Here is a 15,305-nt window from a genome sequence, read left to right as displayed (position 1 = left end):
GTAAGCGAGAGGCAGTGAGAAGAGATCTGAGAGCGACAGAGAGAGAGAAAGAGAAAGAGAGAGAGAGAGAGACGTATTTACGTACCGCGGGTAACCTAAAAACCAATCTCGGTCCAGCGCGGCGTATAGCGCCTTAGCGCGATACATCGTCAGGACGCGCGCGCATGCGCGCTACTGCTCGCTGTCCTCGTGCGCGAATTTCGAGCGTGGTTCACGACGGGGGAGGGGGGGGGTCACGTGTTATCGTTCCGTTCCGGGGAAACCGCCAGACAGTGTCAGTGAAGAAGTGCTCCTGAAAAGGTGTTGCGATTTTTTTCGGGCAGTGGAGAGTGTGCGAGAAATACGCGTTTTCGCGCGTCGATTCGTTACGTCCTCGTGCGCGAATTTCGAGCTTCGGGAAGGGCACCGTTGGTTTAGAGAAGACAAAAGATCGCCCGATTCCCCTCCTCCAACAAAATTAACAACAAGGACCGATATATTGAAACGTCAAGTTGTTACCTCGAGGGTGGTCAGAATTTTTAACGAACCGCCACGAGAGATCGATGAGAAACGTGAGATCGATGAGAAACTAAAAAGATTACCTCCCGATCGAAAGAGTTGGAAAGTGAAAGAAAGAAAGAAGGACGAGCGAGTTCGGAAAGTTGTAATCGCGCGTGGCGGGCGAATGCATGACAGATCATGGTTTCCGTGTCCGGACCCATATCTACGGGGATCCTAGCGGGACGCCTTTCTGGATCGCCGGGCTCGCGGCAGAATAGTGACGCGGAGGGCGAGAAGGACCTCAAAGCAGCTGAACGCACCAGAATCCGGCACGAATCTGATCTTTACGTCAGGCCCAGCTGGACGGACGCCGCGATAGCGCTGGATCAGCTCGAGAAGGTGAGAACTCGTACTATTATCCCCGTTCAATCGTCCTCCTCCTGTCTATTTCTACCAATGTAATGAGATTTACGTCAGTCTCGGAGTTTAACTCACTTTTTGCCTTTTTCTAATTCTTAGACTCAGGCCCGTTTCTACCAATATAATTTTAATTTAAATCTCGGTTTAATTAACCTCTTCATCTTTTTCCAGTTCTGAGAATTCGAAAAAGATAAAGAGTAAGAGTCGAACTGAGATTAAAGTTAATCTACATTGGTAGAAACGGGCCTCAGTTTCACAACTCACGGTTGACTCTTAACCGAGATTCAACTTATTTCTCGTCTCTTTCCAATTCTAACGTTAGAAAGAGACGAGGAATAAGTTAAACCTCGGTTAAGAGTTATAACTATGAATTGTGAAAGTGGGCCTTAGAGAAAGAGATAAACCGAGATTAAAGTTAATTCTTAGTGATTTTCCGGTCGTTTAATAGATACTGCACATGATGGGTCAATCGTGTCTCTAATTAATGTTTATTATTTTAACAAATATACAAAAATTATTAAGTAATTCTGAAATACATTGTTAAAACTTTCTGTTGAATTTTTAACATATTTCCATGTTAATTTAATGAATTCGTTATTTAAATAGTTTGTATTAAATTAACATTCAACATTTCTTATCAAAAGATTACCTGCTCCATTTATCGTAGCATAATAGTTCGATAAATTGTTTTTTTTTTTAAGTTTGTAGAAACGTACGTTGAAAATTGAAAATACAATCCGGATAACATTTGCGTAATTATTATCTGAAATCGATATATTAAATTATACAAAGCTAACATCTTTATTAAAAGAATGAAGAAATACTTAAATAGTATGTAACATTCGTTGAATCCAACATTTCTTGTATGGGAATTTAAATCGCCTCAGTCAATTCAACGATATCATTGGAAATTAAAAAAAAAAACAATGCGTTTGTGAAATGAAACCGGAACCAAGCTTATCCAATTAGCAGCAAATGGGCGAGTAATTTGATAAGAAAATTCGAAATCGTAGATATTCAGGAAGCAGTAAGAAAAATCCAGCTTGGGAGTCGATTGCCGCTTATCTCCGACATTATTTACGCGTGAAACACTACATTAACGAACGTATTTACGTTCCTTAACGTAGATACCAGAGATGGCTAATTAAGACGATGAAATAATTTTTCCAATACGCTATGAGATATGAATATCGCTATCGATTCTTATTACGTTCAAATAGGTAGACGTAGGTAATTGTTCGACACGGCATCGCGTGGCCCTTTGGTATGTGGAGATAATCGCGTTGACTCAATGCAAATTATATTAACCGTTGGCGATAACGGCGCCGTTATTTCCTACTGGGCGTCGCGCTATCTTCGATCGGCGATTAACGAGGCGCACTTTGACGATCGAAAATGCGTTTTAACGGCGGTTAGCGCTACTCGACTCTTATCGCCGCCGTCGGTGAAGCTGCCTCGAGAGCGGTATTATCGATGATGCCTCTACAGTCCGTTGCCACTGCCATAAAATGATACTCCTTGAAAGAGCAACGAATCTCTCCGCCTCTTCATTCCGTTCGTCGTGCCTTAAATCGTTTAATTATGTCACGAGGAAGTTTATACTGGGTGGTCCATTGCGGCTTAATCGGAAAAGTTGAGTAGAATCGACACGAAAGAAAATATTTCACGGTTGAATGAAATTTTTGTATTCGGAAGGTTTGCCCTCGAAAGAAAATTTCCTTAACTAGCAGTTTTCCTTTTTTAAATCGATGAAGATATTAAAGAAGAAACTTGTAAAGGCTAAACTATTTATTTAGGATCACTTTTCTATCTTTTCATGAATTTTCTATTTACAAATTATCTTTGCATTACTATTCCTATACACGTGCATATCCATTGCATGTTCAAGTTTCTAAGGGATTAAGCTGTATGAACTGTAACGCGATGATTGATGAATGGAATTTTTATGTTTGCAAATTTTGGAAGAGAAATTTTAAATAGCAGTTTTTTCCTTTTGATGAAAAAGATGTTAAAGAAAAAGTTGTAAAAAAATCAGCTGTTTATTTAGGATCACCTTCTATCTTTTTCAATGTATAATAATTTCTGTTTGAAAGTGTCTTTTCCATTAAATAATACAAAAAGATAAATATAGTAGACTAATGAGAGTCAGCAATGATAAACGGCGCAATTATTTAATGGACAATCAATAATCAGATATTTTATACAAAATAAAGAAGACGTTAATCCAATATCTGGATATTCACTAAATAATTGCGCCGTTTATCGTTGCTGATTCTCATTAGCCTATTTATACTTAATATTTTTGTATTATTTAAAATTTAAAAGTTCTGATATAATTGTTATTATCTTTTCCATTGTCACTGATTTATGAATTATTTATTTCTAAAAATTGTTTATCTTCGTATTAATACTCATTCACGCACAGTTTACCTGCAAACAGGCCAAATCTCTCCGGAGCTCTCGACTAACTGACGAGCTGTGAACTGACGAGCTTTTCACATACGCGGGTGGTCTCGAGACATGTTTTTTGAAAGTACCGGATCGAAGGATCGACTTCCTGCCGGGACCCGCGGGATCCAGACTCGTCATCCCCGGTATTTCTTCTGTAACTAGTGAGATCTCTTGGGACCTGTCGCAGACGGAACCGGGAGATCGGACTTCGAGATCCTTCTCGCAGACGAAAATGTGCGTACGGTATCGCGATACCTTTCGAGGATGCCTGTTTCGATCCGGAACGATCACGCGTTAATATCGATTCGCTTTCCTTCATCGATCGGGCCCGAGAGCTTCCATCAAAATTGCTGCACGATCTCGTGCGACCGTTATCTCGTTTTTCGTAAACTCTGATACCTCTCGTTCATGAGGGAATATCGTCCCAGCGAACTGACAGAAAAATTAAATTTTGTATTACAATTATCATTACAGAGTTGCTACGAAAACTGGAAATCAGGGAAATTCGAGGAATGTCAGGGAAATTAAAGAAAGTTATGGAATTTTAGGACGAGGAATTTGTAAAAATTCTCCATTATCGTCTTCTTATAGGTTTCTATTTTTATAGATTGTACACACTGAATCTCTGGTATTTCGAAATAATGGAAAATAAAAATTACCAAACTTTCACATGTTAAGAAACTTCTTTTGGTGGAGTAAATAGGTCTGTTCGCGTTGCTTGCATTTTTTTACATTCAGTATCTTCGCTTTCTTTCTTTTTAATACTCGAATATTTATTTATCCCGTTTTAAGTGTAAAAATTTGTGGGAATTTCAAGCAAACCTAATATGTTCTTAATATATTGTATATATTCCCTAGAAGAAGAAATCTCTCCAAGTGATTTGATAACGAGTTGGGTAATTTTTTGTAAGAACTTTTTTTTAGTTGACCTTTAAGATCGCCAGAAATATGTACTCTCGAAAACTTTTAGACTAAATTGTTATTTTTGAAGAATGAAGTCCCACTCTTAAAGATTGAAAATTGAGCCACTCTCTTTCAAGACTGGCATAATTTTCACTTCAAACAATTTAGAGAGTATGATGTGTTCGTCTTTTTATTTCTCATTAACTGCAAAACATCGGAGATTTATCGTGTACATCCTGTGTTTTGACAGAAACATCGCGTTTCTAAAATACGATGGAGTTATAGATAGCAGATTTTTATGTTCGTTTTGCAAGATCGCTGCATGTTCACGGTTTCTTGCAATAATATCTTCAATTTCTGTCTGTCCGCGTCATGTTTAAATTATATCGGTTTACTGTGACGAAAGGATGTTACATTAAATCCACATTGGTGCTATTTTCAATTGCGTTCGACGTATCCCGGCCGATGGTCCGAGAAACGCGTACCTATAATAAGAGGCGAAGCGAGTAGCAAGCCTCGCGAACTTTTTGCTCGTGATAGTCGCGCTGGGTGGTCGCACGAGCGATTTCCACATCGCGGATGTACCGGGTCGTCTCGTTGAAATCTCATATTTTCCCTTGTACCTTCGTTGAAAGCAATTTTAGCGATATTAGATCGTAACTTTTGATAACAACGATATTCTACTAAAATTTCTGATACTTATACGTTACTATGGCAACGTTAAGTAAAAATTGTCGGTATTCATGTTTTTTTGTTTTTATTGAAATCAAGGAGTGCAATACCTTGCGAGTAAACATCGATCGAAATGTTAGTTAAGTTACCGTCTAATTGTAAGTAAAAGCTGATACACTGTTTAAATAATATTTCAAATTAATACTAAATTTACAATTTTTTAATTGATAATACCGGCTTTATTCTAAAATTTAAATCAATACGAGTTTGTATTTATTAAAGCTGAAATCATCCGACATCCAGTCCTAAGCTTTAATCAATAGCGCGTTTTTCGAATTTTCGCAATTTCACGCTGTGAAAAGGATATACTTAAAAGTTTACTCGTGAGAAATATATATTTATTTCACTGAAGTAAATCTTTATTTATTAAATACGGCGACATAAAATTTTATTCCTGGCAAATAAGTCATCTGTTTCATTTTCATATAACTAATGAAATATACTTCACCGAAATGTATATATTTCGCCGTCACATCCGTCATCGCAAACCAATTTTTTCATAAATATCGAGGAAACGTCGTAAATAATTTTTACTTCGCAATACTTAGACATTTTTCTCTCGGTGCATTTATTATCGATCAAGACGTGATACAGGAGATGGAGAATTTTTAAGATTCCCATGTCGCGGCAATTCGCGCGATTGCACAATCGCGAGAGCGCCGATCACCGGTAGAAAAGAAGTGGTGACAGTCGGCGGGAGATAAAAAGACTAAAATTCGAGGTCGATGCTCCACTTTTCTTCCCGACGAGGCGGCTCGGCCGAAGAAGAGCCTCTTCGTGCTTCGCGTTTATGCCGAATGAGTCAGTGAGTCAGTGGCCCCGGCCTCCACAAGGCGAATGTGCGTATGTGTGCGTGTGCGTGCGTGCGTGCGTCGTACGTGCGGAGACGCATGCATACAGGCGTGTTTCCTTTTCTTCGTCTTTTTCTCCTCCACAAAGAAGAGAGACTGACTCCTCCGGAAGGATTTATGTGCGGGATGATAATGGAACGTGATGAATTAGTTTCGTCGGTGCCGGGGAGTATTGAGAGAGCGCGTGCATGTGGAAGCATGGCGTGTTTCGTCGAAAATAATGCCATCAACCCGGTTTTTGACGTTGTCGTTGTGTACTTCGTCTCGTCCCCTTGAGAGTCGACTTAATTCAGAGCAATTAGCTCGATAAAGGCACTTCTTTACATCGATAAAAATAAATAATATTTTAACGCGGAGAAAGAAATAAGATAAAATTACATATGCTTACTGATTCAATTTTATTAAAGAAATCTTTTATCCTAATCTTATTTTGTTTATTACATGTTGCGAAAGTGTTGATTAATCTTGGATATTTACTAGGACGAATTTAGAATAAAGAAAAAAGATAAAAAAAAGATTCAATTAATTGAAAGATCCAATATAAGTAAATTGTCTACAAGCCTCCGTGATTATGTTAATATACAATATTTATAAGGTAAGACAAGATGTAATTCAAAAATAATTGGAATGTACTTGACGTAATTATATCTTATAAATATATTATTACCCTGCCTTTCGTCTGCATCGCTGTTTGTCACTGACGTCGTTTGCACTGTGCAGGGTCTTTCATGGCCAGTATCAAATTTCTCCTACTAAATAAAATAATTATGAATGTAAAACACAAGTATCTAAATTATAGATATTAATGTCACCAACCAGAACATTTGATCACTGTAATACTTATTACAATAATTTAAAATAAACTTGACAGAAGTTTTAACTTCTTCCAATCTCCCTTTTCGTTTTCCTCGCAATATAAAAGCTTTTTTTTTTTGCGTGTAATTGTATTTTAGAATTCGCGGAAACGCCTATTCGCGATTCGTTTGTCAATTCGGTAATGGAGTTTCGCTTTTAACGGAACGACACCAAACGGCGGCGCCGAACGCACTGATGAAAATTGATTTATTCTCATTGAGAATGCAACTCGATCGCGTCGGATCAACCTTGGCCTTGCATCGCACACAACAAGCATGTGTATATACGTGTGCGCGCGCTCGCCGGCGTAGCCCGAATGTTTACAGAATACGTGGATCCGTTATCATCACTGCGTCACACATACGAGCTCGCGCGCCGGAGTTCATTTACTCCAATTTGTTTACGTTCACGAGGAACGATTCAACGGGGGTACTGGCCTCGACCTGCTGCTCTCTCGGTGTTCGTATATATTTCACGTATATATATGGGACTATTTGCTATGGGTGTCAATTGTTGTATTGATGAACGGAAAATGTTTACCGTTTATTTATTACGATTTTAAATATTACTATAATTGCGATAGTAGACCACATTTTCAGGAAATCTCTTATTCATCTTTCTCTTTGAAGAGAAAGAAAATTAAGAGATTTTCCGAAAATTGTGTATTATTATGTTTTTTTTATTGTGTCCATAATCTTTTTATGAATATTTTTTTATAAATATATATATATATATATTTCTTTTTAAAATATCGTACCCAATCAACGTAAAACATCATTGAATTTCTTAATTTATAATACTATATATCTAATTTTTTTCTTTATAAATTTTATTACTCTCTAAAATCTTAGGAGTGGAATTTAATTCTAAAAGGAGTGAAATCTCTCTCTTATACGAGCCACTCTGTTTCAACTCAATTGGATGTTCTTTGTCATTTTTTTAGAATTAAATTCCACTCGGAAAATTTTAGAAGGTAGGAGGAAATTAGAAAATTATTTTTAGAATGCACAGGAATAAAAGTTATTTTTACAATTTAAATTTACAATAATTACGGAAGATACATTTTTCTATGTCGAATTAATATTCAAACAGAAAGTAAATTTTCATTAGGATAAAAAACAACTTTACCTATAATAAAATTCGTAGTAAAATTTCAAGAATGGGATATATTTATCGTTAATGATCTGACAGGATCGATTTGGAGATCCGACGATTTCCAATGTCGTCGATCGAGCACGGGGTTTACGACGGAAATCTATCGACCGGCTCCCAGCGCACGCATCGCTCGTTGCCACCGCTGATCCGAGACGATCGCCCGTAAAGATCACGATCGAAGATAAATGCTGAATTCCAGCGGCACGAAATAGCGTACGGGCGCACTATTCCGTAATCTGTGTCTTAATTTCTAGCAGCTGAAAGCGGCGGTCGTCTTCGGTGCGGCTCCACAATACCGGGTATTCACGCACGCGCATATGTGTGAGAGTGAGATTAAAGGGCGCCGACACTACGTGTGAGAGACTTCCAACACTAATAATACCTACGAGAGGGTGGAGATGTGCGGCGCGCATACCGCCTCGAAGGCGACCCATGGAAACTCGTGTACAGGGTGTCCCAGAATGTCCTATCGAACATGATTCAGGCCGGAAGACGAATTAGCTGGATTTTTCTTTTAATATCGTAGATAGTTTGATAGATGCGCATGCGTCTTTGAAAACGAATCGGGACAATCCTGGATGACGCGGACATAGACAGCGTATTCCCTTTCTGTTTAATTTTTATCTTTAAGATATACTAATTTTTTTAATTTAATTATATTTTCTGTGCATCGTTATTTGCTAAGTGGACTTAATTAATATTAACTTCAATAAATTTGAATTAATTTTTTGCTTATTAATAATTAGGTTCATACGAATTAAGTGGACTTTAAGCTTGTATTTTTCACATATGGCTTATGTATTTTATTTTCTCCAGTTTAAAAGATTTAATATTAAAAGTTGAAGATTTGCAATAAATGTTTTTTCTTCAAATTTTCATTAGACAAGACTTAATCTAGAATTTATCGTTGAGAGGACACACGGTAGTTGTGAAATGTGCGTACAGGGTGAGTCACGGAACTGGGACAGACGAGGTACCTCTTCCTCCTGGAAGCAATTCAACGGGGAGAGAAGGGATGGCAAACAGTTTAATTCTACTTTTCCGAGAAGTTTACCTCTCCATAGTCTGACAGCCGGGGAATGCGGTTGCATCTCTTCTTTTAAAAACCAACACGTATAATCCGTGTTTACCTTAGGATTGCCCAGACGTATGTTGTTTGCTTGATACAAAACTCTTCAACTGATTTATATTTTATTGATTTTTTATCAAAGTTAATTTTATTATATAATATATTTTATGTAGTAAGAAGACTCGATTCAATTCTGCCAACAAATTATATTTGAAAAGATTTATAACTTTTAATAAATATAATTGATAGTTTTGCAAATTAAACTAAAAAATTATATCAAATTTAAAATGATCGTATAATGCGCACACAATAACATTGTCATCTTATTTATGTGGTAATAAAATAGTACAATAGTAAGAAAATAATTATACATTGTAAAGAAAATTGCCTATTGTTTGTTTTAACTTTTCAATCTTTCGAATATTTCGCACTCTGAACATACAGAGAATATCACGAAGAAATTTTATGTAACATATGATTACGGGAAATTACACGTTAGAATATAGGAGTAACTATCTCATTACATGAATTATGGTACACGAAAGATCATCTTTAAACAACACGCTAGACGATTGAAGTTATTAATTTTAATCAGCGTTAATGTATTTAAAAGAGTTTTATTTTTCACCTTCTTTCCTAATATAAAAAATTTTAATGAAATATATTCATAAAAAATCTATAAAGATATCCGCTATTAAGCAATTAATTCGCTTTAACTTTTCTCGCTGATTTTCTTTTTTTTTTATGGAAATAAAAAACAGATAAAAATTAGTAATCATGGATTTTCAAATTTTGTAAGTTAAAATCTTTGGCCGAGACGTATTTTTTTGCAGAATTATACAATAAACAAAGATTGGGTAGCAATTATGTAATTTTTTCTTTAAAATGAAAATTTTTTGAAATACTGTCGATTATATTTATAAGTCTTTACAATTATAATTTATTAACAGAATTAAATCGAGTCTTCTCTCTTATTACATAAAGTGTATTATAAATGGCAAGTAATTTCAATGAAAATTAATTAAATATAAATATGGAGAGTTGGAGAGTTTGATATCAAGCAAATAATATACGCCTAATAGAGCCATCTCGATCAATTCCGAATAACTTAACCAGCACTATTCTATTAAATAATACGAATAAAACTATCAAATTAATTAATTAATAGAATTATATTTAATGTATCGATAAAAATTAAAAACAATGAACTGTATATCAGAGATGTTTTGTTTTAAGCAGTGCCAATCGTCGATTAAAGTTAATCCTCAAGTTAATCGGAGTTGGTCGAAATGGTCCTGAATAATCCTAAGGTAATGGAGACATCTTTCACTTTTCACCCTAGGGGGTCTAGGAAAGAAGTAACAAAAGTTACATGATGATTACCCTGAAGTTGGATTTGTACAGGTGCAAAATGTCAATACAGGCTTTCTCATAAGTTCGACTTTCATCAAACGGCAGGAAGCTTTCACGCGTTCTTAACACGTGAAAAATCTTAAAGACACCGACCGTCACGCTTTTCCCCGAGTTTCATAAGGGACGAGAGAAGGAGGAGTGTGCGCCGGACATCGATGCGCCTAGGGGTCGGTCCGTCCCTTTCATCCTTGCTGAAGGATACACGCCCACACGAGCTGGCGTCGTTCGGACGCCTTTCATCTTCCGCCTATCGTACGATATCCTGTATCTGGCTCCCGTTGTGTATACATGCATATGCCTAAAGTCCTTAGAATGTTTAAATAGAGCTCTCCTTGCCACTCACAATTTTGTGTTAAAAGATCAATTCGATTCACGTCCTTTTCTCGAGACACCGACTGCTTCTTTAGGCTGACAACGTTATTATCGCGAAGACCAACGTATGATTGACATTGTGATTTTCGGGAGAAAATCTTTCTTTACTTTTCCTTTTAATTTTCGGAAAGTTTTTTTTCTATTTTCCTATTAATTTTCATAGAATTCTTCAAGAAGCTTAGAAAAATATTCTAAATAAAATCGAAATCAGAGGACCTATTGATTTCTGTATAAGAAAACATGAATTTTATACTCTTACATTCCAGGCCAAAAGTTTGGAAGCACTTAATTTTTAAAAATTAACATTTTTTATTACTTATTCAAATATATCCATAACAGTTATGTATTTTAGCAATAATCCTTTTAATTCTTCAGATTGAATAAATAAATTATTGAATCTGAAGAATTATATATTATTTAAAAAAAACATGAATGTTAAAACAGATAATTGAGTAAGTAATCAAAACTGTCAATTTTTAAAAAGTGTTTTTGACTTGTACGTCTTTAAACATTTTTCACTCGCTAGAATTTTTTTTCAATTTCTTATCGGACACTCTAAAATTCTTTGAGGGGGATATTATCAAAACTATATAGTATTGAAGTATTGAAAATAGAATGATAACTTTACAATGGGGTTGGTCGTGCCGCGTCGAAATAAAAGGGGGGAGCGGAGGGGGGGGGAGGGGGAAGGAAGAACAGAGTACTCGCGATTATCATCTGTCTCGAAAGCTCGTTACTATTCGCAATTCGACCTTTGGATTTCCCTTTCGAATAGACATCGCTGTGGAATTCTCCGGTCGATTAGAGCGCCGGCCGGATCGAGTTTCTTGCGGACACTTTCGAGCCGTACCTACCGCAAGAATCTCTTCGTTTATCCGACATGGCGTACCGCGGTGAGTTACGTGCACGCGTACGCGGAGTATTCTGGAATTCACGGCGCGCGATTGAAAGAAATGAAAACCGAGGAAACACACACGCGAACCTATGACGTTTTGCGAATTGCGCTAATTTTCACTAAGTTGTGATAGGGTTTTTAGGCTTTGTAAACTTAACACCCCTTCAATATCTTTGATAGAAAAAAAATAAAAATAAAAATCTTTTTTTATTGGGTCCTCATAATATAACAGCTTATATCCAATTTGAGTTATTTTTTAAAATTAGTTCAGTATTCTTAAAAAATCATTTCTATAAGTCGCTGCTACCTAATAAAGTAATAAAGTTGAACAATTTAAGAAAATATATTTAAATTTAGTTTATTATTTATTAAATGTACACATTAAATAAATGGACGATATTTATTTTGAAGCTAACCATAGAAATGGATTGATTTACATTTTGACGTACATGGAAGTTAAGAATAACAAAATATTATTAAACTCAAAGGACTTGGGTTACCATTGTGCTCCTTTGATCTCTAACAGTGTAATCCAAGTTTAAAATCGATGATTGTGTATTGTGTGGACGGTATAATCGACGGGCAATAAAATAAGAGAATCGCAACGAGAGTGGAGATGAAGGAGACACAAAGAGCCCGACGAGGGTGAAGAGGGTGAGAGTGTTCCGAGCGGGCGATCAGCGCTCGTCTCTCGAGGAGGGCACTCTCGCGAGAGAAGCGAGGCGACCGCCGCCGCCGCCGCCGCGCTTAACGAATTTATGTTACTCGTACTTTTAATGTTTTTTATGGCGCGACACGAGCTGCGCCGAGAGATAGCAGACAGCATAACAGGATCTTATGTCAACGACGGTGGTCTCCGCGCCGCGAGCTTGTAATATGTAGATACTGCCCACCGCCGGGAGAAATCCCATAAGGCCCGCGGTGAGAGAGAGACCACTTACGGGAAAAAGGGGGGAACCATCTTTGCCCCCCCCTCTCTCTTCTCTCTCTCTTCATCTCTTCTCTTCTCGTCTCCTTCTTGGTCCACCCTCCCGTTTCCCTCTCTCGTGCGCTGCCGCGTGTGTGGATGCTATATAGACGTCTCGAGAGCGACTCGTGGCGTCTCGACTTCTTCTTCTCCTCTCCTTCTCTTCTTCTTCTTCTTTTTCTTTGTCTTCTTCTTCTTCTTCTTCTTCGTCCTTTCGGTTTCTTTCTCGAAACGGTTGGTGAAAATACCGGTGTGTGCTTTCTGAGAGATGGTATACAGGGTGTCCCGTAACTCCCGATCGTAATTTTAATGGCAGATTTCCGAGTAAATTCGGAGTCAACTTTGGAAGTGGTATCGTGTATATATATCTTTGTATCGCGTGTAAATTTGAAACATAGAAAGGACGATTTTGCCGATGTATTTAAAAATTTATTTAAATATAGATCTGAAAAGAATTTTGGATCATTAAAATAATTATTAGTAGAACTTAAACGTTGATAACAATATCACGAGAAATTCTATAAAGTTCCATCAATATTAATTTAAGAGTTTATAAGCATAATTATTTTGATAATCCAAACAAAATTATTTTTATGTCAACTAATTGTAAGTGCCAATTGCGATTAAAGTTAAATGTTGGAATAATATAGCTACATGTATTTCAATAAATTTATATCTCACATATATGACCGCGCGCTAATTACTTTTAGACTTGCAACACAATCAAACTGAAATAGTAATAATCTTCCCAAATTAAATAACTCTTTAAATTCTTTGGAGTAAACTTCATTCCAAAAAAGTGAAAATTCTAATTACTCTTGAAAAAAATTAATTTTCATACGTTTGAGATTTGCTCCAAAAAATTGAGAGAGTAAATTGTCTATTTGATTGCTATTAGCATCTTCAAACCTGTAAGGAACTTATTACGAAAAACATTACTTTTAAGAACATTAGCCAGAATTCGTCCCATATTTTAAGCAAAAATTTTTACGGATTTCGCGAACACACACACACACACACACACACACACACACACAAACCTGATGTCGATGTGACAGCTGTAAAATATAACGCGATATGTATACTGATATACTTTAAGCATTGAGACGCGATTTCGCTGGCTGTAGATTTTTCCGAGGAAAACGCGGGACCAAAAGTCAACGCGGAAATGCGAAACTCGTATTGGATGCGTAGCGCGGTGGAGCCCAGTGGAGCCACACCATGTGGCGGACGCGGATTGTCCGCACGTCTAGAATTACCCGGGCCCCTCTCCCCCCCCTCCCCCTCCTTCTCCTCCCTCTCGCTTGTGTCGAGTCACGGGCCCGCGCCACGAGAGTTAATTGGCTGGAAAACCTTGCTATCCGATACCCGGACGTGGCTACCGCCCCGAGATACGTGCCCGCGCTCAATCCATATTTTCGTCCGTCAGCTGCGCGCGAGCGTATTAAGCCTGTTCTACAATGTGCTTTTTGTTTCCAGTTTTTTGCTTTTTGCTATTTTTCACATTTTGCCCTTTTTTTGTTTCTTCGCTTTTTTTTGTTTTATATCGCCTGAGAGATACAATTGTCGATAAAACGATTGCAAAGGAGTTAAAAGCAGACGATAAAAAAAAAAAAGAAATAGAAAACAAAGAGCACATTGTAGAATAGGCTTAATGGCTCCTGCCACACAGAACGCGGCGGAAGTTATCGCACTGATCAATAATTCTATGTTCTTAAGTCGTCCTCACCATGCAAAACTTCTAGAAATGATATAATATTACTCCTCCCCGTCGCGCGGCAAAAGTTGGATTGAGTTCAACTTTTGTCGCGCGGTGGAAATTATATATTTACTTCCGAGCAAAGCGAGACGTTGATTGGCTACCGCGCGGCAAGCGTTGCCGCGTTCTGCGTGCGGGAGCCATTTACTCTCTTAAAACGTAACTGTACCCGCGGTGCAAAAGGGCGGCATTATATTGTAGATCCTTTTGCTCTCTTCCGATATATACACGGCCACTCATAAATAATTTTTATAGCTATCGCGGCTTTTATATCTTCATATCTACACTGCGCATTCTCTCGGCGTTTCAGGCTCGTTTCTACCAATGTAGATTACTTCAACCTTGACTTAACTTACTTTCTGTCTTTTTCTCATTTTGAAGAATTGGAAGAGGATAAAAAGTAAATTAAATCGAGATTACAATTTATCTGCATTGAAATGACATCAAGCAGCTATGTAACGTTTGCTGGGAAAGCTTGCGTAATCAGATCTTTTTTTTTTTTCAATTACGATTTCGGTAATTTCGTGAAAACTGGAAAAGTGCGATTACATATGTAACTGTTACATATAATAGAATCGTTGGCGCTGGCGCGTGTAGTAAAACCCTAACCCCTGGGTCAAGTACCTATTATAGGTAAATACTTGTTTGTCACAAATCGAGTCCCGTGTTTGGTTGTTTGTTTAGGCGTCGAACGAGAGGGTGATAGCTAGACTTCGACCTCTCTCTCTCTCTCTCTCCTTTTCTTTCTCTCTTTCCTCGTCTCGTTCTGAATTAGGCATCCGTTTCCTTTCGTCTCGACTCGAAAGATAGGCATTGTTGCGGGTGGTCCACAGTACATATTGTCAGAGCGGCTACCAGGTAGTGTGCAACGTTGCCGTTTGCAATGTTGCAAGCGCGGCTTTCCTTCTCTCCTCTCCTCCCTATAAGACTCTGATTCTCCTTGTTACCCCTCTCTTTGTATCTTTTCTTCTCTGTATTCTCTC

General features: G+C 37.5%; 1 protein-coding gene across 1 annotated transcript in view; it reads left to right on the top strand.

Annotated features, from left to right (window-relative positions):
* The first annotated feature begins 75 nt into the window (after window positions 1–75).
* The window catches only part of LOC108747566 (protein patched-like), a 17,214-nt gene continuing 1,984 nt past the window's right edge, over window positions 76–15,305 (top strand). Inside the window, exon 1 of the mRNA XM_018485123.1 lies at window positions 76–879. Within this exon, the coding sequence (XP_018340625.1) occupies window positions 679–879 (201 nt within the window). The 5' untranslated portion in view covers window positions 76–678. The remainder of the gene's footprint in view (window positions 880–15,305) is intronic.

This window comes from Trachymyrmex septentrionalis, unplaced genomic scaffold (genome assembly GCF_001594115.1).
Source record: "Trachymyrmex septentrionalis isolate Tsep2-gDNA-1 unplaced genomic scaffold, Tsep1.0 scaffold20, whole genome shotgun sequence".
Classification (NCBI taxonomy): Eukaryota; Metazoa; Arthropoda; class Insecta; order Hymenoptera; family Formicidae; genus Trachymyrmex; species Trachymyrmex septentrionalis.
This window is presented reverse-complemented; position numbering and strand designations above follow the sequence as displayed.